Genomic DNA, 27130 nt, shown 5'->3' with positions numbered 1-27130 from the left:
CAAAATCACTGCAGACCGTGACTGCAGCCACAAAGTTAAAAGACACTTGGCTCCTTGGAAGAAAAGGTATGACAAGCCTAGACAGCATATTAAAAAGCAGAGATGTCACTTTGCTAACAAAGGTCTGTATAGTCAAAGCTATGGTTTTTCCAGTAGTCATATGTAGAGGTGAGAGTTGGACCATACAGAAGGCCAAGTGCCTAAGAACTGATGTCTTCAAACTGTGGTGCTGGAGAAGTTTCTTGAGAATTCCTTGGATAGCAAGGTGATCAAACCAGTCAATCCTAAAGGAAATCAACCCTAAATACTCACTGGAAGGACTGAAGCTGAAGCTTCAATGTTTAGGCTACCTGATGGAAAGAGCCATCTCACTGGAAAAGACCCTGATATTGGGAAAGACTGAAGAGAGAAGGGGACGACAGAGGACGAGACGATTGGATGGCATTACTGAGTCAATGGACATGAGTTTTGAGCAAACTCCGGGAGATAGTGAAGGACAAGAAAGCCTGGTGTGCTGCTGTCCATGGGTTTGCAAAGAGTTGAACATAACTTAGCAGCTGAACAACAGCAACATATTGTCAGCCCTGCGCCTTTAAGACAAACTAACAAAATCATGTCTTTTCTTCCATCAGTTCGCCAACTACAGTGCCCCATATGTACTCTACATATAATTCATCCTTAATAAAGACTGAAGTTCTACCCTATCTTTTTAAAGTCTTAAATACCACTATGGTTTGATGTGATTTCTTTCTTCATTGACTTGGTGCATTCAAAGTTTACTGCAAATATGGCATTTATTCTTGTTGTCAGTTATTATGAAATGTGCTTAAGTATGTTAGATGGTTTATAAAGGCAACAACTACTTTTTAACGTTTCCATAGCAACTAGTGAATGCACAGTAAGTATTTAACAAATTATTTATTGAAAATTCTACTTTAGATAATAAACATCTTGTAGCCTTTGAAAGAGTAAAATTTACAGACTGGACACAAAGCAGTTCTTGTAATGGGATTTTGTATGTATCTTGGTTTTGAAAGCTAACTGTTGTATTTTTTCACATTTCAAATAATGTCAAATTATTTAATCTTTGATTTTGGTTGAAAATAATAATACACACAGAGTTAAAATCATGCCAAGGAAATAAACTAGGTATGAAAGTTGCATTGAAAGGACATTCTGTTATTCTTAACATGGCAGTGTTCTCAAAATAAAATTACATTAGAAGCCCTCCAGCCTGGTCACACTTTGGAGCTTACCTGTAACTGACTGGTGGGGGTCCTTACTCTGGTACTACATGGCTTACTAACATCAGACGTCGTGTTTGTATACCCAGAGAAATATGAAGCTGAAAGCCTTGCTCTGTGGTCCACTTTTCCATCAGTTAGTGATAAAAAGGTCCTTGGCACCCTGCCTGCTGCCTGACCTGCACTGAACCAAACGCGCGTGCAGCGTTCTCCGTCTGTTCTGGTCTCTGCATCTTTCTGAGGATCTTTCTGGCTAGCTGAATTCTGAGATGGAATCTGAAAGCTGGTTGAGGACTCTTGGTTTTCTGTTGTTCCTTCTGGCTATGCTTTTTCTTGAAGGCTAACTTTTCATGTCTCATTTACAAACCTTGCTTAACCTAAGACTCAGTGAACTTTAACTTTTGAAAATGTAACCCCCTAGATCTGTGGCTCTCAACTTTGGCTGCCTTTTAGAATCACCTGAGAGATTTTCAGAAACCCCAGTGCCCAGGCTTTACTTACCTCCCAGAACCATTAATCAGATATTGGAGCAGGTCTGAGGCATTTTTAAAGCTCTCTGGTAATTCCAACGTGAAGCATAAGGTAATGAACTGCTGATCTACTAGTGATTCCTAACTAGTAGTCCAGTGTTAGCTGTGGACCCTTTTCAAAATTCCCCGAAGCCAGTGGTTCTTACAAGTTGCTACTGTTGCTGTTTAGTTGCTCAGTGCTGTCCAACTCTTTTGCAACCCCATGGACTGTAGCCCACCAGGCTCCTCTGTCCATAGGAATTTCCAGGCAAGAATACTGGAGTGTGTTGCCATTTCCTTCTCTAGGGGATCTTCTCGACCCAGGGATTGAACCCTTGTCTCTTGCACTGACAGGCAGATTCTTCTTTTTTTTTTTAAATTTATTTATTTTTGACTGGACGATAATTGCTTTACAATATTCTTTTGGTTTCTGCCATATATCAACATGAATCAGTCATGGATATATATTTGTCTCCTCCTTCTTGAACCTCTCTCCCACGTCCTGCCCCATCTCCCCACCCTCCCAGGTTGTCACAGAGCACCAGATTTGAGCTCCCTGTGTCATATAGCAAATTTACACTGGCTATCTAATTTTACATATGGCAATGTATATGTTTCAGTGCTACTCTTTCAGTTCATCCCACCCTCTCCTTCCCTTCTGTGTCCACAAGTTTGTTCTCTATGTCTGTATCTCTATTGCTGCCCTGCAGATAGGTTCATCAGTACCGTCTTTCTAGATTTGCATTCCCACCAACAATACAAGAGTGTTCCTCCTCACCTTCTCCAGCGTTTATTGTTGATTTTTTGATGATGGCTATTCTGACTGTGTGAGGTGAAACCTTATTGTAGTTTGACTTGCATTTCTCCAGTAATGAGTGATGTTGAGCATCTTTTCATGTGTTTATAAGCCATCTGTTTGTCTTCTTTGGAGAAATGTCTGTTTAGGTCTTCTGGCAGGTGGATTCTTTACCACTTGAATCAAAACCCAAGGACTTGTTAAAGGTAGGTCTCCCATTCCAAATTCCAGTTTAGTCAGTTTGAAGGATGGGCTGAGAATTTGCATTTCTAGAAGTCCCAGACGCTGCTGCTGGTGACAGGGAGCATGCCTCACTTTTGGAGCTGCTGCCTTAAAGTGTTGAGAGCTCATAGTTTTTATGCAAAAGGCCTTTTTATTTTCAGAATTTTTAGTAGAATGTTAGTATTATATGTAGTTGTTTTATGGATATGTTTTAAATCCTAATGTAAAAGCATGAGAATAAGATAGGGAAAATGTAGCTTTGAAAAAAAGGTGGCTAAAAAAAAAAAAAAAAAAGAAAAAAAGGTGGCTAAATAGTTTTGTCTCTGTCTTTATCTTGATTCTGATCAATAAATTGTTTCCTATAAGAACGAATTATAAAAACTTGAACAGTCCAAAAGATGGCTCCATAGTGCTTGATTTTTATTTTTTTCTTTTTACTGTAGAAAAAAAATTTTTTTTTTTTCCAGTAAGGAGAATGACAGTTTTACAGTCTCTTAATGTTTACCATAAAGAGTAGAGGGGATGCGCTATGTGGAAGGGATGACTAAATTCTATTATGTTTCAGCTTTCAGAAATTCAAATGTTTATTTGATATTTTGATATGCAGTAAAATAAAATGTTTCTGAGTGGTTTTCCGCTTGGTTAATCAAAACTATGTAAGATTATGTCTTTACAGTGTTTCTGAAATATACCAAATTATTCTGAATAGCAATTTGAAATAATATTCTGTTTCCAGGAAGAAAGAATTTTAAGTTTCTTTACCTTTTATTTTAAATGTCTAAAGTCATATTTTCTTAAGTTAATATATAACAGGAAGGCAAACTTGCTTTAAAATTAAAATTAATTTTAAGTATATATGCATGTATGCTAAGTCGCTTCAGTCATGTCCAACTCTGTGTGACCCCATAGACGGCAGCCCACCAGGCTCCTCTGTCCCTGGGATTCTCTAGGCAAGAATATTGGAGTGGGTTGCCATTTCCTTCTCCACCAGTTCTATGCTACTGCTGCTGCTGCTGCTAAGTTGCTTCAGTCGTGTTCGACTCTGTGCGACCCCATAGACAGCCTCCTACCAGGCTCCTCTGTCCCTGGGATTTAAGTATTTATATAGAAGAGAAAAAAAATCATTTTTATTTTGTATATGTAGTACTACCTGCTTTTCCTTCCCAACTGAATTGAATATAAAGAACTTTTGATTCTTTCCTTTCTTTGTCCCTTTCTCCCTTCCTCCCTTTTCTCTTCCCACCAATGCACCAACTCAAAATATGTATACAATATGGTATTGTTTTTGTGTTTCTCAAAGTGTCCTACAGATGCTGCCAGCAGAAGGGTTTGTGATCAATATAAATGGAAAATTAAGATTTCAAGGCATACTTTAGAAGGGGCATATTCTGATGAATAGACAAGAAGTGGGAACTGGGTTGGAAGCACTAAGCATATACAGTCTCCAAAAGACTTTCTGGGCCACAAACCAGACGCATGGAAAACTGACTAGTGCTCAGTTAAGTGGGACCTGCTGAGTCAGATTAAGTTGAGCCACTGATTAATGTCACTGAGACATGTTCTTGTGAAAAGAATGAATAGTCTCACAGACTGAATTAGCTTGACGTACTGCAAGGGTCTGTAAGACATAAGACATCTTTGTTCTGTTTTATTTATTTATTTCTTCTTGCATTGCTTTAAAAAAAAATAAATTTATTTTAATTGGAGGTTAATTACATTGGAGGTTTTGCCATACATTGACATGAATCAGCCATGGGTGTACATGTGTTCCCCATCCTGAACCCCCCTCCCACCTCCCTCTTCATCTCATCCCTCAGGGTCATCCCAGTGCACCAGCCCTGAGCACCCTGTCTCATGCATTGAACCTGGACTGGCGATTCATTGCACGTATGATAATATACATGTTTCAATGCCATTCTCCCAAATCATCCCACCCTCGCCCTCTCCCACAGAGTCCAAAAGTCTGTTCTTTATATCTGTGTCTCTTTTGCTGTCTCATGTATAGGGTCATTGTTATCATCTTTCTAAATTCCATATATATGCATTAATATACTATATTGGTGTTTTTCTTTCTGACTTACTTCACTCTGTATAATAGGCTCCAGTTTCATCTGCCTCATTGGAACTGATTGAAATGTATTCTTTTTAATGGCTGAGTAATATTCCATTGTGTATATGTACCACAGCTTTCTTATCCATTTGTCTGCTGATGGACATCTGGGTTGCTTCCATGTCCTGGCTATTATAAACAGTGCTGCGATGAACATTGGGGTACACGTGTCTCTTTCAGTTCTGGTTTCCTTGGTGTGTATGCCCAGCAGTGGGATTGCTGGGTTGTATGGCAGTTCTGTTTCCAGGTTTTTAAGGAATGTCCCCTGTTCTCCATAGTGGCTGTACTAGTTTGTATTCCTACCAACAGTGTAAGAGGGTTCCTTTTTCTACACACCCTCTCCAGCATTTATTGTTTGAGAACTTTTTGATAGCAGCCATTCTAACCAGTGTGAGATGGTACCTCATTGTGGTTTTGATTTGCATTTCTCTGATAATAAGTGATGTTGAGCATCTTTTCATGTGTTTGTTAGCCATCTGTATGTCTTCTTTATTAACTATGTTAAAGAAGATTTTTAAAGAAGCTTTTAACTTTGGACACCTCTCCCCCCATGCCATTTAAATATCTTGATTAAAAAACATTGTAATACTCTTTAATACACATTAAAGAGTACATTGTAGTATGATGAGACCAGTGAGACTTTCACAGGCCATGCCACTTTTAAATGAGAAACCATCCAAGAAGCTTTCAAAAGATCAGATATTAAGTCACTAACACAGCCTGGAAAATACCCTAAATTTACATTTTAGCCATTTCAGTTGTTTATGCTTGAGACTTTCATTGTGAAGGTTGTAGTCCACCAACCAAAGAATGTTCTTTTTCATGCAATAAAGATAGAAAGGGCTATGCATAGAAAATCAATCGTGTATTTGCTCCTGCACACCATTCATTAGTGATGTTTTGTTTGAAGACTAACTGAGAGGCCTAGCCATGTTACAAAAAAAGAGTTTAGAGTGACCAACCTTCCTCCAGTGAAATAAAAATCATAATAATTCTTACAACTAGAATGAGGTGTGATTGATAGGTAAGTTGCAACTCAAGTATGTAACTTGATGATATATAAATACATTGTGAAAGGAATATATTACAAAAGGATCCTCTGATTTTATTCATCTTATAACTTTTGTCTTTTTTGGTTGTGTATTTTAAACAATGTCTTCATATTTTCCCCACTGCTGAGTCCTGGCAACCTCAATTCAAGGCTCTGAGTATACTTTATATTCAAGGCTCTGAATCATACTTTTTGTTTTAGTTATTCCACAAAATAAGTGATATTATCCAGTATTTGTCTTTCCCCTCTGGATTATTTCACTTAGCATAACACCCTCCAGGTTCATCTGTATGTATCCTGCAAATGGCAGGATTTCCTTTTTTAAGATTGAATGATATTCTGTATTTTATATATATGTAATTTATACTGTGTGTATATTACATAATTACTGTATATAATATGCTATATATTCATATTATATATGTGTGTGAATATACACACACACACCACATTTTCTTTATCCATTTATCTATGGACAGACACATAGGTTGTTTCATGTCTTGACTATTGTGAATAATGCTGCAGCGAACATGGGAGTACAGATAACTCTTCAAGACAATAACTTCATTTTCTTTAGGTATATACCCAGAAGTGGAATTTCTAGATAATATGGTTCAGTTCAGTTCAGTTGCTCAGTCGGGTCTGACTCTTTGCGACCCCATGAACCGCAGCATGCCAGGCCTCCCTGTCCATCACCAACTCCCGGAGTCCACCCTGCTTTTAATTTCTTGAAGAACCTCCATACTATATTACAAAGGGGCTGTACCATTTTTCATTCCCACCAACAGTACAAGTGTTCCCTTTTCTCCACATTCTTGCTAGTGTTTATCATTTGTCTCTTTAATGATAGACATCCTAACAGATGTGAGGTGAAACCTCATTGTGGTATTATTAACAGATGTTGAATACCTTTTCATGTACCTGTTGGCTATTTTATATACCTTCTTTGGAGTAATGTTCAGGTCTTGTGCCCAGTTTTCAATTGGATTGTTTTTTTTTGCTATTGAGTTGTGTGAATTTTTTGTATACAGTTGCCCCTTTGTATCCACAGGGGATTGTTTCCAAGACAATGCCCCCTCCCCTGTGCTATGGATACTAAAATCTATGGATGCTCACTGATGCATAGGTGGTTCAGTGGTAGAATTCTTGCTTGCCACATGAGGGGCCTGGGTTTGATTCCCAGCCCATGCAGCTTCAGTGTACCCTTTGGGTTCCCTGATGGCTCAGATGGTAATGAATCTGCCTTCAGTGTAGGAGACCCAGTTTCGATCCCTGGGTTGGGAAGATCCCCTAGAGAAGGGAATGGAAACCCACTTCAGTATGCTTGTCTGGAGAATTCCATGGACAGAGGAGCCTGGTGGGCTACAGTCTGTGGGATCACAGAGAGTCACAACTGAGTGGCTAGTCCCTCACATAAATGGCATAGTATTTGCATATAACCTATGCCTATCTTCTTATAAACTTTAAATTATCTCTAGGTTACTTATCGGAGAAGGCAATGGCACCCCACTCCAGTACTCTTGCCTGGAAAATCCCATGGATGGAGAAGCCTGTTAGGCTGCAATCCATGGGGTCGCTAAGAGTTGGACACGACTGAGCGACTTCACTTTCCCTTTTCACTTTCATGCATTGGAGAAAGAAATGGCAACCCACTCCAGTGTTCTTGCCTGGAGAATCCCAGGGACAGGGGAGCCTGGTGGGCTGCTGTCTATGGGGTCGCACAGAGTCGGACATGACTGAAGTGACTTAGCATAGCATAGGTTACTTATACCTAATATGATGTAAATGCTGTGTAAATACAATGTAAATAGTTGCTGTTGTACAGCAAAATTCAAATTTTAGTTTTTGGAAATTTTTGAAAATTTTCCTTCCAGATATTTTCAATTCATTTGGTTGAATCTGCAGGTTTGGAGAGTTAAGTGTATTCTGGATATTAACCCCTTATCAGTTATATGACATTTCTCCCATTTCAGATGGTAGATGATTTCAGGTCTCCATTCTAGTCTTTAATCCATTTTAAGCTGATTTTTGTGTATGGTGTGAGGGATTTAGTTTCATTTTTTCCCATGTGCCTAGTTTCATTTTTTCCCATTCCAGTTTTCACATATTGTGTGGCTTTATTAATATTTATAGGCTCACTTTGCTTTTTTTTTTTTTTTGAGTGGGGTTCCATTGATTTTTTTATGCCAATACCATAGTGTTTGGATGACTGTAGCTTTGTAATATGATTTGAAGTCAGAAAGTATCATCCTTCCAGCTTTTGTTTTTGTTTCTCAAGATTGCTTTGGCTGTTTGGGGTCTTTTGTGGTTTCATACAATTTTTAAGATTATTCTATTTCTGTGAAAAATGCCAATGGAATTTTAAGAGATTATGTTAAATCTGTAGCTGCTTTGGGTATATGGACATCTAAACAACGTTAATTCTTTCAATTCATGAGCACAGAATATCTTTCCATAATATGTGTCTTCTGCAGTTTCCTTCATCAGTGTCTTATAGTTGTGCATATGCAGCTCTTTCACCTCCTTGGTTAAATTTATTCTTAGGTATTTTTTTTGTTGATGCAGTTGTAAATGGGAGTGTTTTTAGGTTCTTTTTCTGAAAGTTATTTGTGTACAGAAACACAACTGACTTTTGTGTATTGATTTTGTATTCTGAATTTATTTACTAGTTTAAACAGTTTTTTGGTGGCATCTTTAGGATTTTCTATATATAAGATCATGTCATCTTCAGAGATAGTTTTACTTCCTTTCTGCTTTAGATCCTTTTATTTCTTTTTCTTGCTATTCTTTGGAACTCTGCATTCAGATGTTTATATCTTTCCTTTTCTCCTTTACTTTTCGCTTCTCTTCTTTTCACAGCTATATGTAAGACCTCCCCAGACAGCCATTTTGCTTTTTTGCATTTCTTTTCCATGGGGATGGTCTTGATCCCTGTCTCCTGTACAATGTCACGAACCTCATTCCATAGTTCATCAGGCACTCTATCTATCAGATCTAGGCCCTTAAATCTATTTCTCACTTCCACTGTATAATCATAAGGGATTTGATTTAGGTCATACCTGAATGGTCTAGTGGTTTTCCCTACTTTCTTCAATTTAAGTCTGAATTTGGCGATAAGGAGTTCATGGTCTGAGCCACAGTCAGCTCCTGGTCTTGTTTTTGCTGACTGTATAGAGCTTCTCCATCTTTGGCTGCAAAGAATAAAATCAATCTGATTTCGATGTTGACCATCTGATGATGTCCATGTATAGAGTCTTCTCTTGTGTTGTTGGAAGAGGGTGTTTGTTATGACCAGTGCATTTTCTTGGCAAAACTCTATTAGTCTTTGCCCTGCTTCATTCCGTATTCCAAGGCCAAATGTGCCTGTTACTCCAGGTGTTTCTTGACTTCCTACTTTTGCATTCCAGTCCCCTATAATGAAAAGGACATCTTTTTTAGGTGTTAGTTCTAAAAGGTCTTGTAGGTCTTCATAGAACCGTTGAACTTCAGCTTCTTCAGCATTACTGGTTGGGGCATAGACTTGGATTACTATGGTATTGAATGGTTTGCCTTGGAAATGAACAGAGATCATTCTGTCATTTTTGAGATTGCATCCAAGTACTGCATTTCAGACTCTTTTGTTGACCATAATGGCTACTCCATTTCTTCTGAGGGATTCCTGCCCGCAGTAGTAGATATAATGGTCATCTAAGTTAAATTCACCCATTCCAGTCCATTTCAGTTCGCTGATTCCTAGAATGTCGACATTCACTCTCGCCATCTCTTGTTTGACCACTTCCAATTTGCCTTGATTCATGAACCTGACATTCCAGGTTCCTATACAATATTGCTCTTTACAGCATGGGACCTTGCTTCTATCACCAGTCACATCCACAGCTGGGTATTCTTTTTGCTTTGGCTCCATCCCTTCATTGTTTCTGGAGTTATTTCTCCGCTGATCTCCAGTAGCATATTGGGCACCTACTGACCTGGGGAGTTTCTCTTTCAGTATCCTATCATTTTGCCTTTTCCTACTGTTCATGGGGTTCTCAAGGCAAGAATACTGAAGTGGTTTGCCATTCCCTTCTCCAGTGGACCACATTTTGTCTGATCTCTCCACCATGACCCGCCTGTCTTGGGTTGCCCCATGGGCATGGCTTAGTTTCATCTTGACTAATTGCTTGGACTAGACTTTCTATGGTGAATAAAAGTGGTGAGAGTGGGCATCCTTATCTTACTCCTGATCATTAGAGGAAAAGCTTTCAGCTTTTCACTGTTGAGTATGATATTAGCTGTGGGCTTGTCATATATGGACTTTATTATGTTGAGGTACATTTCATCTACATTTAACTTGTTGAGGGTTTTTATTGTAAAAGAATGTCAAATTTTATCAAATGCTTTTTCTGCATCTATTGAGATGATCATGTGATTTTTATCCTTCATTTTGTTAATGTTGTACATCCTGTTGATTGCATATGTTGAGCCATTCTTGCATCTCGGGAATAAATCCTACTTGATCATTATATATGGTTCTTTTATTGTTGAATTTGGTTTCCTGATATTTTGTTTTTCACATGTGTGTTCATCAGGAATATTGTTCTGTAATATCCTTTTCTTATAGTGTTTTTGTCTAATAAGAATAATAGACATTTTTATTGCTAAGCCTGTTTGTGTGGATCAAGGTTACCTGATCTCAGAACATGAATCTGAGACAAGTATGCATTGAACTCTGGTATGATGGAACTAGACTTGAATGTGCAAGGATAAAGGGATCAGTCAGAGGCTAAAGGAAGGTATTGCAGTGCAGTTGCCCTGGGAAGTAAAAAGAACTGTATTGACAGGCAAAGTTGTCTTATAGAGAAAACAATAAAGTATATTAAGAGAGGGAGAATAATCAGACAAAAAAGGATATGGGGAATTCCCTCCTGGTCCAGTGGTTAAGACTAGGTGCATTCACTGCCAGGACCCGTGTTTGATCCCTGCTCAGGGAACTAAGATCCCACAAGCTTCATGGCATGGCCAAAAAAAGAGAAAAAGAGCCTCTTTAAAGAATAAAGATTGGTAACATGGCAGGATCTATAAAAGGAAGAATAGAGAGGAAATTTTCGTTGGATTTCTAAGTGTTTAGAATAAATTATACATTCATTTTCATTTGTGTTCACTAATGAAATTTTTTCAAAGGGGTGGAGATCTTTTTCTTCATAGAGAGGGTTAGGTTCCTACCCTTCCCCCATAGCATTCTATCTACTTATATTTTGTTCTGCTCTTTGAGGAAAGAGTAAAGATTGCTTTTATTTGCAGAATTTCTCATAATAGATTTTTAGGGTTATCTCATTTCTCGGCAAACCTTTTTCATAGGTAAGCATGGGGTTCTGTTTTTCAAGATATGATGGATTACCCTTTAACACATGTTTCTCCAACATTTAACCCCATGTCACCCATTGTCTGTCTTATTAGATAGGGCCTTTTAGCCTGTCCTTCCCTCTACTGTTTTCACCCTAGCTTTTAGCCCAGACGTATCTAGTACAGAATTGGGGAGTGCTTCCATTTACTAAGCAGGAACTTGGCTTTACTGCTTGCCCTCTGCTCAATCCCTATCCTCACTTTTAGGTATTGATTTCTGGGAAGTAGGACTTTTAACTTTCCAAGAGTGTGGGTATTCTTGGCAACTTTCATAGACTTGCAGATTCTCAGATCTACAGAGAATTCTTTTCCTTTTTCCTTGGCCATTTCCTGTGGTCCTACTGGTCAGGATTTTGGTTCATTTCCTTTTTAACTGTGAAAGTGTTAGTCACTTAGTCATGTCCGACTCTTTGCGACACCATGGACTGTAGCCTGCCAGGATCCTCTGTCCATGGGACTCTCCAGGCAAGAATACTAGAGTGAGTTGCCATTCCCTTTCTCCAGGGGATCTTCCTGACCCAGGGATCGAACCCTGTTCTCCCACATTGTGGGCAGACTCTTTTCCATCTGAGCCATCAGGGAAGCATACTAGGTTCTTGGTCAAGTGGCATACAAGGTCTTGGTCTGTGCCATTCTCATCCTGCCTCTATTTTACCCCCACTGTGCTGAGTTGGATGATTTGTGGTCTAGAGGGCTTTGTGCCTTATTGATGCTTCAGATTATTTCACAGAGAAGAAAGGGGTAGGGGAGCTCCACTTGCCCATAAAACGAGCTCATTCTCCTGATATATGCACACAAGAGGTTTAAGAGTAACTAGAGGTTCATTTTGATTTTAGCCATAATATGAGGTTGCTCTCAGCTGTTTCAACAACTAGCAAAAGTTACTGGATGTACTGGTGAGGCTCTGGGGATAAGATAGTGAGCAGGATAAATCTGTTTTCTTTCCTTATGGAGATTACTGTCTTGTGAGGCGAGTATACGGTGGTCTGGAAATACATGAGTCCCAGCCTTAACTGTGTATGTATGTGCAAGCACTTTAGTAATGGGGATGGTGTAGGGAAAGGATACTGGAGGAAGTTTTATTTAAGCTGAGACTTAAAGAAAAATCAACCAGGAACAAACAAGTTGGGATAGTGGACAAATGTGATATAGTTGTTGCAGGTGCGTTAAAGAGGTTGATGGAGTATAGAAGATACTGTGTGAGAAGACAAGATTAATAGTATATGTGAAGCTGAGAAGATTCATGTTTGGGAAAAGTTAAATGTGCCTAGATTTGAGATTGTGAAGGAGAAAGTGGTTCAGATCTTTGGTTAGAGAGGAAAGCAAGAAGCCAGGTCAGTCCTCTTATATAAGATATATTGTTTATCCTGATATCAAGAGGGAAAGCCATTTTTATTTCTTGTGGGAAGAACAGGTGTAGGGGGCATGGGTAGGTTCGGATGTAAAGAGATTATTCAGGAAGCTATTGCAGGGATCCAGGTGAGTGATTGTGGTGATGTTGAGCTAAGGAAGAGATAATGAAGTGGGAGAAAATTAGGTTTAAGGGAGATACTTAGGAGGAGACTTGTGGGATTCAGTGATGTATTAGGTGTGAGAGATAACGGAAAGATAGAGGCAAGGATTAATCCCAGATTTTTAGACTGGGCAGCGGGATGAACAATGGACTATTTAAGATGTGGGAGGAAGTATGGCTATGAAAAGAAGAGAAGTGAAAAGCAAAGGAGAAAAGGAAAGACATAAGCATCTGAATGCAGAGTTCCAAAGAATAGCAAGAAGAGATAAGAAAGCCTTCTTCAGTGATCAATGCATAAAAATAGAGGAAAACAACAGAATGGGAAAGACTAGAGATCTCTTCAAGGAAATTAGAGATACCAAGGGAACATTTCATGTAAAGATGGGCTCGATAAAGGACAGAAATGGTATGGACCTAACAGAAGCAGAAGATATTAGGAGGAGGTGGCAAGAATACACAGAAGAACTGTACAAAAAAGATCTTCATGACCCAGATAATCACGATGGTGTGATCACTGACCTAGAGCCAGACATCCTGGAATGTGAAGTCAAGTGGGCCTTAGAAAGCATCACTACGAACAAAGCTAGTGGAGGTGATAGAATTCCAGTGGAGCTGTTCCAAATCCTGAAAGATGATGCTGTGAAAGTGCTGCACTCAATATGCCAGCAAATTTAGAAAACTCGGCAGTGGCCACAGGACTGGAAAAGGTCAGTTTTCGTTCCAATCCCAAAGAAAGGCAATGCCAAAGAATGCTCAAACTACCGCACGATTGCACTCATCTCACATGCTAGTAAAGTAATGCTCAAAATTCTCCAAGCCAGGCTTCAGCAATATGTGAACTGTGAACTTCCTGATGTTCAAGCTGGTTTTAGAAAAGGCAGAAGAACCAGAGATCAAATTGCCAACATCTGCTGGATCATGGAAAAAGCAAGAGAGTTCCAGAAAAACATCTATTTCTGCTTTATTGACTATGCCAAAATCTTTGACTGTGTGGATCACAAGAAACTGTGGAAAATTCTGAAAGAGATGGGAATACCAGACCACCTTATCTGCCTCTTGAGAAATCTGTATGCAGGTCAGGAAGCAACAGTTAGAACTGGACATGGAACAATAGACTGGTTCCAGATAGGAAAAGGAGTACGTCAAGGCTGTACATTGTCACCCTGCTTATTTAACTTATATGCAGAGTACATCATGAGAAATGGTGGACTGGAAGAAACACAAGCTGGAATCAAGATTGCCAGGAGAAATATCAATAACCTCAGATATACAGATGACACCACCCTTATGGCAGAAAGTGCAGAGGAACTAAAAAGCCTCTTGATGAAAGTGAAAGTGGAGAGTGAAAAAGTTGGCTTAAAGCTCAACATTCAGAAAACGAAGATCATGGCATCTGGTCCCATCATTCATGGGAAATAGATGGGGAAACAGTGTCAGACTTTATTTTTGGGGCTCCAAAATCACTGCAGATGGTGACTTCAGCCATGAAATTAAAAGACGCTTACTCCTTGGAAAGAAAGTTATGACCAACCTAGACAGCATATTGAAAAGCAGAGACATTACTTTGCCAACAAAGGTCCGTCTAGTCAAGGCTATGGTTTTTCCAGTGGTCATGTATGGATGTGAGAGTTGGACTGTGAAGAAAGCTGAGCACCGAAGAATTGATGCTTTTGACCTGTGGTGTTGGAGAAGACTCTTGAGAGTCCCTTGGACTGCAAGGAGATCCAACCAGTCCATTCTGAAGGAGATCAGCCCTGGGATTTCTTTGGAAGGAATGATGCTAAAGCTGAAACTCCAGTACTTCGGCCACCTCATGTGAAGAGTTGACTCATTGGAAAAGACTCTGATGCTGCGAGGGATTGGGGGCAAGAGGAGAAGGGGACGACAGAGGATGAGATGGCTGGATGGCATCACTGACTTGATGGACGTGAGTCTGGGTGAACTCCGGGAGTTGGTGATGGACAGGGAGGCCTGGTGTGCTGCAATTCATGAGGTCGCAAAGAGTTGGACACGACTGAGTAACTGATCTGATCTGATGGCGGGGGAGTGGATTGGAGAGAGAGTAAAGGGAGATGAATTTAATTTGGGCCTTGTTAGGTGTGAAATGCCTGTGGGCTTATCCATGTTGGAGTATGTTGTCTGAACAGCAGTGTTTCCTCAGTTCTGTAGGTCTGGAGCTCAGGGTGAAATGCCTGTGGGCTTATCCGTGTGGGAGTATGTTGTCTGAACAGCAGTGTTTCATCAGTTCTGCAGGTCTGGAGCTCAGGGTGCTGCCTAGGTAGGAAGTGTAACTTGAGGATTCAGGCACAGTATGCTTCATGATGTATGCTTCTGCAACGTGAATTAAGTCATAAGTGATTGGTAATGGGAAAATGATATTCAGTTCAGTTCAGTTGCTCAGTCGTGTCCGACTCTCTGCGACCCCACGAATCGCAGCATGCCAGGCCTCCCTGTCCAATCACCAACTCCTGGAGTTTACTCAAACTCATGTCCATTGAGTTGGTGATGCCATCCAGCCATCTCATCCTCTGTCGTCCCCTTCTCCTCCTGCTCCCAATCCCTCCCAGCATCAGGGTCTTTTCCAATGAGTCAACTCTTCACATGAGGTGGCCAAAGTATTGGAGTTTCAGCTTCAACATCAGTCCTTCCAATGAACACCTAGGACTGATCTGCTTTAGGATGGACTGGTTGGATCTCCTTGCAGTCCAAGGGACTCTCAAGAGTCTTCTCCAACACCACAGTTCAAAAGCATCAATTCTTTGGCACTCAGCTTTCTTCACAGTCCATTCTCACATCCATACATGACCACTGGAAAAACCATAGCCTTGACTAGATGGACCTTTATTGGGAAAGTAATGTCTCTGCTTTTGAATATGCTATCTAGGTTGGTCATAACTTTCCTCCCAAGGAAAGTTCATGGCTTTTAAGTTCATGGCTGCAGTCACCATCTGCAGTGGTTTTGGAGCCCTCAAAAATAAAGTCAGCCACTGTTTCCACTGTTTCCCCATCTATTTCCCATAGGATAATGCAAAAATTAGATTGGTTCAAGTGCAGTTTTCTTTTTTTTTCCTAGGCAAGGAGAGATAGGATATGGCAGTAGATATATAATCATCTAGTGGAGCTTCCCTGGTGGTTTAGATGGTAAAGAACCTGTCTGCAATGCGGGAGACCCGGGTTTGATCCCTGGGGCAGGGAAGATCCCCTGGAGAAGGAAGTGGCAACCCATTGCAATAGTCTTGCCTGGAGAATTCCACAGACAGAGGAGCCTGGTGGGCTACAGTCCATAGGGTCTCAAAGAGTCGGACATGACTTAGCAACCAACACTTCATTTCAGACAGGAAAAGAGCACTTAAGTAGCTCAGTCGTTACACTGTGAATATAAGTTTTCTTGTCTGTATTTTAAGAAAATTAAAAAAAAACAACCCACAGAAACAAATGCCTGTAGCTGGGGGCGGGGGAGACCTCCTCCATTAGGCGAACTCCCAACTCCTGGCACTTGGTGTTTAATGGCAGTCCCACTGGCTCATAGCTACGCTTCAGCCAGTGTCACAGTATCTTCTAGGCCCGCTCTGATTAAAGTATTGTCATTCTTTCTACTTAATTTTTGTGCATTTTAAATTTTGCTGTGGCATTCTTTATTCATATTGAGCTGGCAGTCCTAATCAAGTCCCTGGGACCATTTAGACTTTCTATTAGCACTCAGATTACAAAGCTGCATAGGTTTTGGGCAGACTGCTGAAACTATTTATCTTATAAGATCTGTCCAGTTTTGTAGAGCCTGAGGATTTTTTCAGGAACTTATATTATAGCAGAGATACTTGTATTGAAAATTTGTCAGTAGAAAAGATTGTGCAAGGAAATGTGACGAAATAGAGTGAGAGCCAAAATAAATCCAGAATGGAATACAAAAGTTTATTGGCCAGAGGCAGAACAAGGAGCCTATAAAAGACATTGAAAAAAGGGAGCCCAGAAGATTGGGGCAAACCAGAAGGATGGACTTGTCCTGGAAACCTTCATGTTGGTTTCTGTACCCCCAGAAACCTTTGATAATGTGCTTTGTGGCAGAGAACCATATTCCAGGTTCATTTGGTAAATTTCATTCACCAGACTTAGAAATCAGCTGTTTTTCCGAGGATGGATAGCCATAATATTCTTCTTCGTTGGTGTTTAGTCACCAAGTCGTGTCCAGCTCTTTTGCAACCCCATGGACTGCAGCCTGCCAGGCTCCTGTGCCCTGGGATTTCCCAGGCACAAATACTGGAGTGGGTTGCCATGTCCTTCTCCAGGAAGATACCCTGCATTGCAGGCAGATTCTTTACCACTGAGCCACCAGGCTGGCCCCAGTAATAGCCTGGGCACTTGTTAAGTTTGTAACTGTTTTCTAGGCTTTTTTGAAGAGGACTTAGAATGTGTTTTGTTTTTAAGAGAAAACAGATCCTAAATTGAATACTTCCTATGCAAATTTAGATTCTTATTCCTTTGATATTTGTATCTTTCTTCCCATATATGTTGAATATCTTGTTTTTTAAAAAAGTAACATTTATATGGCTGTGCACCTGAAACTGTCACAACATGGTTAGCCAGCTATACTCCCAATATAAAATAAAAAGTAAAAATAACATTGTGACAAATTTGCTTTGTCCTAATGTGTGTAATAGTTTCAGAATAACAATAGCAACATTATTATGAAGAATAGTCACTTGAGATAATTGCCATCTTTGCCCTATACCAATTTATTTTAGTAACTTAGCTTTTTCATATTTTCCCAGAGTATTTGATTCTCATGAAACAATTATTTATTTATGACTGTTATTTGGTAAACTCTGAACTCAAAAGATCAGAGAGGTCGCTCAGTCATGTCCAACTCTTTGCGACCCCATGGATTATACAGTCCATGGAATTCTCCAGGCCAGAATACTGGAGTTACTTTTCCCTTCTTCTCCAAGGGATCTTCCCAACCTAGGGATTGAATGCAGGTCTCCCGCATTGTGGGTGGATTCTTTACCAGCTGAGCCACAAGGGAAGCCCAAGAATACCGGAGTGAGTAGCCTTATCCCTTCTCTAGGGGATCTTCCCAACCCAGGAATTGAACCCAGGTCTCATGCATTACATGCAGATTGTTTACCGACTGAGCTATCAGGGAAGCCCTGTATCAGGCATATCAGAGAGTAGCTTTCAGGATGCTAATTAATATGGATATTAGTTAATGTTTTATGGAGTTAATAGAAATCTTTGGTAAATCTGAGGTCTATTAAGAGTTCCTCTATTATAATAACCCTTCTTGTTTGAATATATGATATAAGGCAGTGGTTTCTTAGAGCCTCTCTTTTTAAGCATCTATTAAATATATAGGGGCTTCTCTGGTGGCTCAGACAAGGAAGAATCTCCCTGGAATGCAGGAGACCTGAGTTTGACCCCTGGGTGGAAAAGATCCTCTGGAGGAGGAAATGGCAACCCACTCCAGTATTCTTGCCTGGAGAATCCCATGGACAGAGGAGCCTTGCAGGCTACAGTCTATGCAGTCACAAATACAGATGTTTAAATATAATATGTGATAATGTTATATTGGGAGAATGTGATTATTGAGGTAAAAACCTTGAGTATGAATTTAGGAGGTGTGTGTAAGAGTTATTTCTAATTTATGTTTTAAAGTATGATGTACCAAAATTCATATTTTACTCACTGGCTTTTTTATTGTGACATAATTGATGTATAATTAGTTTTAGGTGTACAACATAATAGTTTGATGTATGTATATGTTGTAAAACAATGTTAATACTCATCACTGCACATACTTGAAAAAAATGTTTTTCTTATGATGAAGACTTTTAAGATTTATTCTCTTAGCAACTTTCACATCTCTGTTTTTCGTTTAAAGCAGAACTGTACCTTCAAGGATGTTAGACTGTTAATTCATAAATAAGTTAAATATTTCTACCTCAATTATTTGTTTCTATTGAATATGTTTTGTCTAAACATAGCATGAACTATGTGCATCCAAAGCAGAATAAAAAAATGTGTCTGGTGCTAATCTCTGTAGTCTATCAGTATACATTAATGTTACATCGTCATTATGTTAATACCACTAATATGCAGTATTAGCCTATTAATGTGAGAAGTGTCACACATTAATATTAATGTGAGAAGTGACACACAATAAAATGTCATTGTTTTTACCGTGTAGGCTGCTAATTTAAAGCATGTGGACCTGAGATGCATTATGAAACTTATGATACTTATAATATTACATACCATAGTGAGATTATGTGTGATGAAAAATCTATTTGAATTTCTAACAAAAATATCTAATTTCAAAACACCATTTATAATCATGAATGATGGTGATAGAAGACTCCCTCACATACTCTCTGATACTGTGATGCACTGTTTGTTCTGGACAGGCGCTTACTCATTCTCTGTGATTATAATTTAAATTCATGAGTCTGTGTGTGAGCATTAGTCACATCACCCCATTGTCTGCCTTTCTGACTTTGTTGTTTTCTTTACTCTGGTTGTTGGTGCTGGTTACTCTGGAACATTTATTTTTATTCTCATTTTGGTTAAAAGGACTGTTTTATTGTGATTATTATTTATTATATTTATTATATATTTATATATATTATATATAATATTTATATTTATTATTTATATAAATAAGTAAAATTTATTTATTTTTTATATTTACTGTTATTATTATTTATTTCTATAAGTTTATTGTGTAAACTTACAGAAAAGTTGCAAAAGTAGTACAGAGAACTCTGATGTATCTTTCATCCACATTTCTTGTTATTTCCACATTTGCTTTATTTTCTTTTCTCTCCGAAATGTGTCTAGTTTCTGAACCATTTGGGAGAATGTTGGAGACATGATAATCCTCTGTTTCTAAATTATTCATTATGTATTGCCTTGGAATAAGGACACCAAAATCAGGAAATTTAATACCGAAATATCTGGAACATTTCTTTTTCAGCTACCAAACTAAATTGTTCTACGTGTGGTTTGTTTGTTTTGTGTTCGGGGATTAATCTTATCTTTAGTGGAAATCATGGAACAATTGACTATATTAAATTAACTTTAAATACCTGTATAATTTTCAGTTTTTAAAAATTAATGTTGCTTTTTTGTCTAGAATAGCAATATTGAAATACTGAAGTGATGCTTATTTCTAAAGCATCAGATAAACAGATTTGCATTTTGAAGGCTTTAATTTGGGGCTTCTGTGGTGGCTCAGTTGGTAAAGAATCCACCTGCCAATGTGAGAGATGCATGTTTGATCCTTGGATTGAGAAGATACCCTGGAGAAGGAAATGGCAATCCAGTATTCCTGCACAGAAAATCAAAGGACACAGGAGCCTGGCGGGCTATAGTCCATGGGGTTGCAAAAGAGTTGATTGCAAAAGAGTTGGACACAACTCAGTGATTAAACAACAACAAAATTTTGCTTTTTAAAGTAATTATAATGAGATCTTCTTTAAAAGCCTTAAAGCTATACCAGCCTTTCCTGTCATTAAACAGTCTGGAAACTCACCTGGCTACGTCTCTTAATTTAAAAAAAGTTTTAGATTGCCTAAGTTTTGCCTTTAAGAATGTGAAACTTAAAGTAGGTTACAAGTTTGCCTACATTCATATATTCAGTTATTCATGCTTATCCACATTCGTATCTCTATATGAGATTATAAATATGGATCAGACTCATTTTATCTGCACATGCTCATACAGTATTGCAATTAAAATTATTTAATAATAATCCAACTAAAAAGCAATGTCAGAATGCTTGCAATATCATAATTATAAGACCCAGAAAGATTAAATGTAAAATAATAGAAAAAGAAACCATACCAATACAGAGTAAAGCTAATGGTTATTTTTATATCCAATAAGGGATGTGCTTGCATGTGTGCTAAGTCGCTTCTGTTGTGTCTGACTCTTTGCCACCCCATGGACTGTAGCCTGCCAGGCTCCCCAGTTCATGGAATTCTCCAGGCAAGAATACTGGAGTGGGTTGCCATGCCCTCCTCCAGGGGATCTTCCTCACCCAGGGATCGAACCCACGTCTCTTTTGTGTCCTATATTGGCAAATGGGTTCTTTACCACTAGTGCCACCTGGGAAGCCCCAAATAAGGTACATTTTATGGCAAAAACTTGTACTTGGTTTAGAAGGACATTTCACAGTTATAAAAATAGGTATAACAAATCTAAATTTGTATGTCCTGTGAATCTTTCTATTGTGTATTTTTTCTATTAGGCTTTAGTCATGTGGTCTTATGTTGGATTATTTCTAATCAAGTGCTGGTTATTTATGATTGACTTATTTCTACTTCAGTATTATTTGAGCCCTAAGATATAATCTCCTGACCTTTGTATCTAGTAGTATTTAGGCTAAGGGCTCTAGCATCCCAGATCATCTCAATTCAGTCAGGAATGAGAGGCTTTGAAGCTGATCTTCACTTCGTGTGAAGGATTATTTGAATCCAGGCCACTGTAACTCATAATGTGTAACATTTGGGGGCTCAATTCAGCAAGCCCTAAATTTCAGTTCTTTTTCTCTCAGCAGGTAGGACTTAGTTCAGTTCATTGAAAATTGTTCAGCCTTTCTCCTTAAGATCAGTGAGATCACATTCTGAAAGTAATCTTATTGATTATAATCAACTATAGAAAGATATTTTATAAATATTGTGTAAAACTGTTTCTAGCAATGAAGCAGAACAGAATTACTTAATGAGTTTTGTAACATATGACTCTGAGAAATAGTGGGAACAAGCCTCTGCCTCTTAAGATAACTCTAGTGGTGTGATATTTTCAAACATTTAAAAATGTGTGGTCTTTCAAAAAATTGGAAAGTCTTTAAAGGAGAAATAGACAAAATCACAATCCTAGGAGAAGTTTTGAATATACTAATTTCAATAACAGATGAAACAGACATAAACTATATATATATGTGTATACGATCATTTTACATGCAAGCACATGATTTGAACATTGTTCAGTAAACTTGATCCAGTTAATATGTATTCAGTAACTTTCATGTTCATTTCATGTGTGCATGGAGCATTTACCAAAATTGGCCCTAGAATTAGTCTCAGCATATTTCAAAGGCTTAATCTGACAGGCTGTTCTCTGGCCCCAAAGGAATTAAGCTAGTTTTCAATAACAACTGAAAGTATTAGTCTCTCAGTTACGTAAGACTCTTTGCAACCCCTTGGACTATAGCTCACCAGGCTCCTCTGTCCGTAGAATTCTGCAGGCAAGAACAAGCCCTAAGTGGGCCTTAGGAAGCATTGCTATGAACAAAGCTAGTGGAGGTGGTGGAATTCCAGCTGAGCTATTTCAAATCCTAAAAAATGATGCTGTGAAAGTGCACTCAATATGCCAGCAAATTTGGAAAACTCAGCAGTGGCCACAGGACTGGAAAAGGTCAGTTTTCATTCCAATCCCAAAGAAAGGCAATGGCAAAGAATGTTCAAACTACCACACAATTGGACTCATCTCACATACTAGTAAAGTAATGCTCAAAATTCTCCAATCTAGGTTTCAATAATACATGAACAGAGAACTTCCAGATGTTCAAGCTGGATTTAGAAAAGGCAGAGGAACCAGAGATCAAATTGTCAACGTCTGTTGGATCCTCGGAAAAGCAGGAGAATTCCAGAAAAACATCTCCTTTGCTTTATTGACTATGCCAAAGCCTTTGACTGTGTGGATCACAACAAATTGTGGAAAATTCTTAAAGAGATTGGAATACTGGAGCACCTTACCTGCCTCCTGAGGAATCTGTATGCAGGTCAAAAAGCAACAGTTAGAACCAGACGTGAAACAACGAACTGGTTCAAAATTGGGGAAAGAGAATGTCAAGGCTGTATACTGTCACCCTGATTATTTAACTTATATGCAGAGTACATCATACGAAATGCTGGGCTGGATGACTCACAAGCTGGAGTCAGGATTGTGGGGAGAAATATGAATAACCTCAGGTATGCAGATGATATCACCTTCATGGCAGAAAGTTAAGAGGAACTAAAGAGCCCCTTTATGAGGGTGAAAGAGGAGAGTGAAAAACCTGGCTTAAAACTCAGTATTCAGAAAACTAAGGTCATGGCATCTAGTTCCATCACTTCATGGCAAATAGATGGGGAAAGAATGGAAATAGTGACAGACTTTATTTTCTTGGGCTCCAGAATCACTGCAGATGGTGACTACAGCCATGAAATTAAAAGATCCTTGCTCCTTGGAAGAAAAGCTATGACAAACCTAGACAGCATATTGAAAAGCAGAGAGTTCACTTTGTTGACAAAGGTCTGTATAGTCAAAGCTGTGTTTTTTCCAGTAGTCATGTATGGATGTGAGAGTTGGACCATAAAGAAAGCTGAGCGCTGAAGAATTGATGCTTTCAAACTGTAGTGCTGGAGAAGACTCTTGAAAATCCCCTGGACAGCAAGGAGATCAAACCAGTAAATCCTAAAGGAAATCAGTCCTGAATATTCATTGGGAGGACTGATGCTGAAGCTGAAGCTCCAACACTTTGGTCACCTGATGCAAAGAGCCGACTCATTGGAAAAGACCCTGGTGCTGGGAAAGATTGAGGGCAGAGGAGAACGGGATGACAGAAGATGAGATGGTTGGATGGCATCATCAACTTAATGAACATGAGTCTGAACAAATCCTGTGAGATAGTGAAGGACAGGGAAGCCTGACGTGCTGCAGTCCATGGGGTTGCAAAGAGTTGGACACGACTGAGTGACCGAATGACAACGAAAACATTGTAATAAACAAAATTGCAGAGTAGAATGTGAGGCAAGGGTTCTTACAATAATACAAAAAATTATTAATAAAACTCATGCATGTGTGTGTGCCAATTCGTTTCACTCATGTCCCACTCTTTGTGACCCCATGAACTGTAGCCTGCCAGGCTCCACTCTCCATGGAGTTCTCCAGGCCAGAATACTGGAGTGGGTAGCTGTTCCCTTCCTTCGGGGCATTTCCCAACCTGGGGATCGAACCCAGGTCTCCCACACTGCAGGCAGATACTTTACCATCTGAGCCACCAGGGAAGCCAAAGATACAATTCACTGGTTCAGAAGGATTAAGAATAAGTAGATGTTTTGAGTATTGTGAAAAGAACATAACATAGGAGATGTATGTCACAATGTGAGCATTGATACAAACTTGAATTCTTTGTAATCACATGTGTACCTCTTATTTTATTCAAATATGTCTGTTTATTCCAGAGATGTCTCTTAAGTTTGTCCTTTTCAGTGTGTTTATCAAATCAGAAAAGAATTTCAGCCAAATCTTTTTATTTTGTAAAACTTTTGCATACTAATCAGTTTTAAGAGTTAAACAGTTCCTAAGTGGTATGTCTGAGAAGAATGTTGCTAATTTTATTTGATGGAATAATGTGAATAAATAAAATGTGTGAATATTCTATTTAAGGCCACTGAAATTTGCTAGAAGAGCTTGGTTATGCTTTTTTGGTGATTCGTCCCACTGAGAACAGCCAGTGGTTCTGCGAATAGTCAGTACTCTGTAATGCTGAGTCTGATTTGAAATGAGAAGGAATTGGGGTAGAGGATATGAAGTAGAACACAGGACACTGATGAAAGGTGGCTTGCTGCTAAAACAAATCTGGTCCATATATCAGGAATACCCATGTATCTTTTTGCTTAGTAAGTTCTGAAATTGTGCGGTTTAGGTTTTCCCTCTCATCTGTCTCCTGAAATTTCCTTTAAAGATATGCTTTATGAGGTGTTATAGATAATGCATATTATGTATGTCTTTATATATAATATATATGGATAATTTACTTGGCTTTTAATGTTTATAAATGTGAGAGTTTAATTTTTTTTTTACCCCCACATTATTTTTAAGTGATTTTTTGCCTTTTTCCTAGGGAGTTGGCGTCTCAGTTCATGGGCAATTCCGAGTGGCTACTGAAAAGTCTGTTTTTGCGATGCCAGAAACAGCAATAGGTAAACTAAAACAAAAACCACCACAATAATTACTTTTAGAATGATCAGATTTTGATACTTTTCAAATTACATTGTTATTGAAAGAATCGATGGAATTTTGTGTGAGCTACAGCAAAGAAAGAACTTTTAAAACAAAATTATTATAGGAAGATACCTGAGAGTTTATATTAGCTCACAGGTTTATCTGAAAACAGAAAAGCAAGCATATTTAACTGGAAACACTAGCACATTGTAGTTGATTTATTTATTCTTATTGAAGTGTACTTGATTTACAATGCTGTGCTAAGTTCTGCTGTACATATATTTAATTTTAGATAAAAAATTATTAGAGGAAATATTCTTGCATTCAGATCTAGTCTTAATTTGAAATTAACTTTTTATGTGGTGTGAGGTGTGGGTGAAAGGTATAGATCAAAGTTTAGGTCAAAGGTATAGATCAAAGTTTATATTTGCTTATGGAGATTAAATCATTCCCACATTATTTTTTGGAAAAAGCTGCTGTTTCTCCGCTGATTGCCGTTATGCCTTTGTAAGTGCCAATCATGGTGCTAATGCCCTGCTGTTTTGATTACTGTTGCTTTACAGTAAGTCCTGATCAAGTAATGATAATCCTCTAATTTTGTTCTGTTTTTTCCCCTCCCAAATTGTTTTGGCTATACAGATCATTTGTATTTCTGTATGAATTTTAGAGTTGTCAGGCAAGTGTATTCTCCTTGGTTCTGTCTCATCACAACAAAGATTTGGAGTGATGGACATTAAAGCCCTCGGCACGTCACAGCTCTTGGGTCTTGAACAGACTGTGTTATTGCTCTTGGACAGATCAGTGTTATAGCTCCGTGTTACAGCTCTATTTTATTTAGAAAATAGCAGGAAAATCCATCCTCGAGGCGTGAGGGCATGCCGACCGGAAGACACGAAGAGAAAAGAGTTGGGGAATGCGTCAGTGCGCGGGGGAGAGAGAGAGACCTAGCCCTTTGGCTCCTCCTTTTATATGTTTTTTCCTCCCCCTGGGCCTGCCCTATGTAAATTGGGCTAGCCAGGAGTGCTGTTTGTTCTACCTGAGGCCCTTACTCTGGTCCTCGGACCTTCCTTTGACCTTCCTTTGTTCTATTTTCGTGGGCTTTTCCCTTCCTTGTCTTTTAGCCACCTCCATTTTGGACTCCTGTTTCCTATTCTAACTACCTAACAGAATGATTTTGTAAGTTTGAACAAGAAAACCTATTAGAATTTTTATTTGGCTTGTCTGCTGCTGCTGCTGCTAAGTTGCTTCAGTTGTGTCCGACCCTGTGTGACCCCATAGACGGCAGCCCACCAGGCTCCCCCGTCCCTGGGATTCTCCAGGCAAGAACACTGGATTGGGTCGCCATTTCCTTCTCCAATGCATGAAAGTGAAAAGTGAAAGGGAAGTCGCTCAGTCATGTCTGACTCTTAGCGACCCCATGGACTGCAGCCCACCAGGCTCCTCCATCCATTGGCTTGTCTAGGATCTATCAATTTAGGGAGAATTGACATCTTAACAATATTGAGTCTTTAAACTTGTGAGCAAGGTATATCTTTCCATTTATTTAGATCTTCTTTAATTTCTTGAAGCCAAATTTTGTAGTTTTCAATTTTGTATACATCCTTTGTCAGATTTTTCCTTAAGAATTTAATATTGTTCAATGATATTATGATATTTAAAAAATCTAGTTGTGATTGTTAGTTATCAATATGTAGAAAATGACTTTTGTAGTTTGTATCCTGGGAGAAGGAAAAGGCAGCCCACTCCAGTATTCTTGTCTAGAGTATCTCCATGGACAGAGGCGCCTGGAAGGCTCCAGTCCATGAGGCCGCAAGAGTCAGATACGACTTAGTGACTACACCACCACTACCACTTCATATCCTGCAATGATAGATTCACTTATTAGTTCTAGTAGATGTTTTGTAGATTGAATTGGATTTTCTAAATATAGTTATGTTCTTTACAAGTAAAGTATGTTTTACTTTTTTTCTTTCCCATCTGGATACTTTTTATTTTTTCTTGTCTAATTCTGCTGGGTAGAACCTCTAATACAGTGTTGAACAGATATGTTGAGAATGGACCTTCAAACATTCAGTCTTCACCAATTAAGTATAATGTTAGATATAGGTTTTTCATAGATGCCGTTTATGAGGATGAGGAACTTTCCTTCTATTGCTTGATTTCTGGGGGATTTTATTAGGAACGGATTTTAGATTTTGTCTTTTTTTCCCTGCATCTATTCATATGACTGCTGGTTTTTTTTCTTTTCTTTTCTTTTTTAGTTTATTGTTAAAGGTGAATTACTTGATTGTTTTTTCAACATTAAACTAACTCTG

At 38.8% G+C, this 27130-nt stretch overlaps 1 protein-coding gene across 1 annotated transcript in view; it reads left to right on the top strand.

The window, feature by feature from the left end:
• The window catches only part of HIBCH (3-hydroxyisobutyryl-CoA hydrolase), a 115351-nt gene that overhangs the window by 48865 nt on the left and 39356 nt on the right, over window positions 1–27130 (top strand). Inside the window, exon 7 of the mRNA XM_070359586.1 lies at window positions 24715–24793. Coding sequence (XP_070215687.1) covers window positions 24715–24793 — 79 coding nt within the window. The remainder of the gene's footprint in view (window positions 1–24714; window positions 24794–27130) is intronic.

Source organism: Bos mutus, chromosome 2 (assembly GCF_027580195.1).
Source record: "Bos mutus isolate GX-2022 chromosome 2, NWIPB_WYAK_1.1, whole genome shotgun sequence".
Classification (NCBI taxonomy): domain Eukaryota; kingdom Metazoa; phylum Chordata; class Mammalia; order Artiodactyla; family Bovidae; genus Bos; species Bos mutus.
The sequence above is the reverse complement of the archived record's forward strand: the minus strand, read 5'-3'. Positions and strand labels throughout refer to the sequence as shown.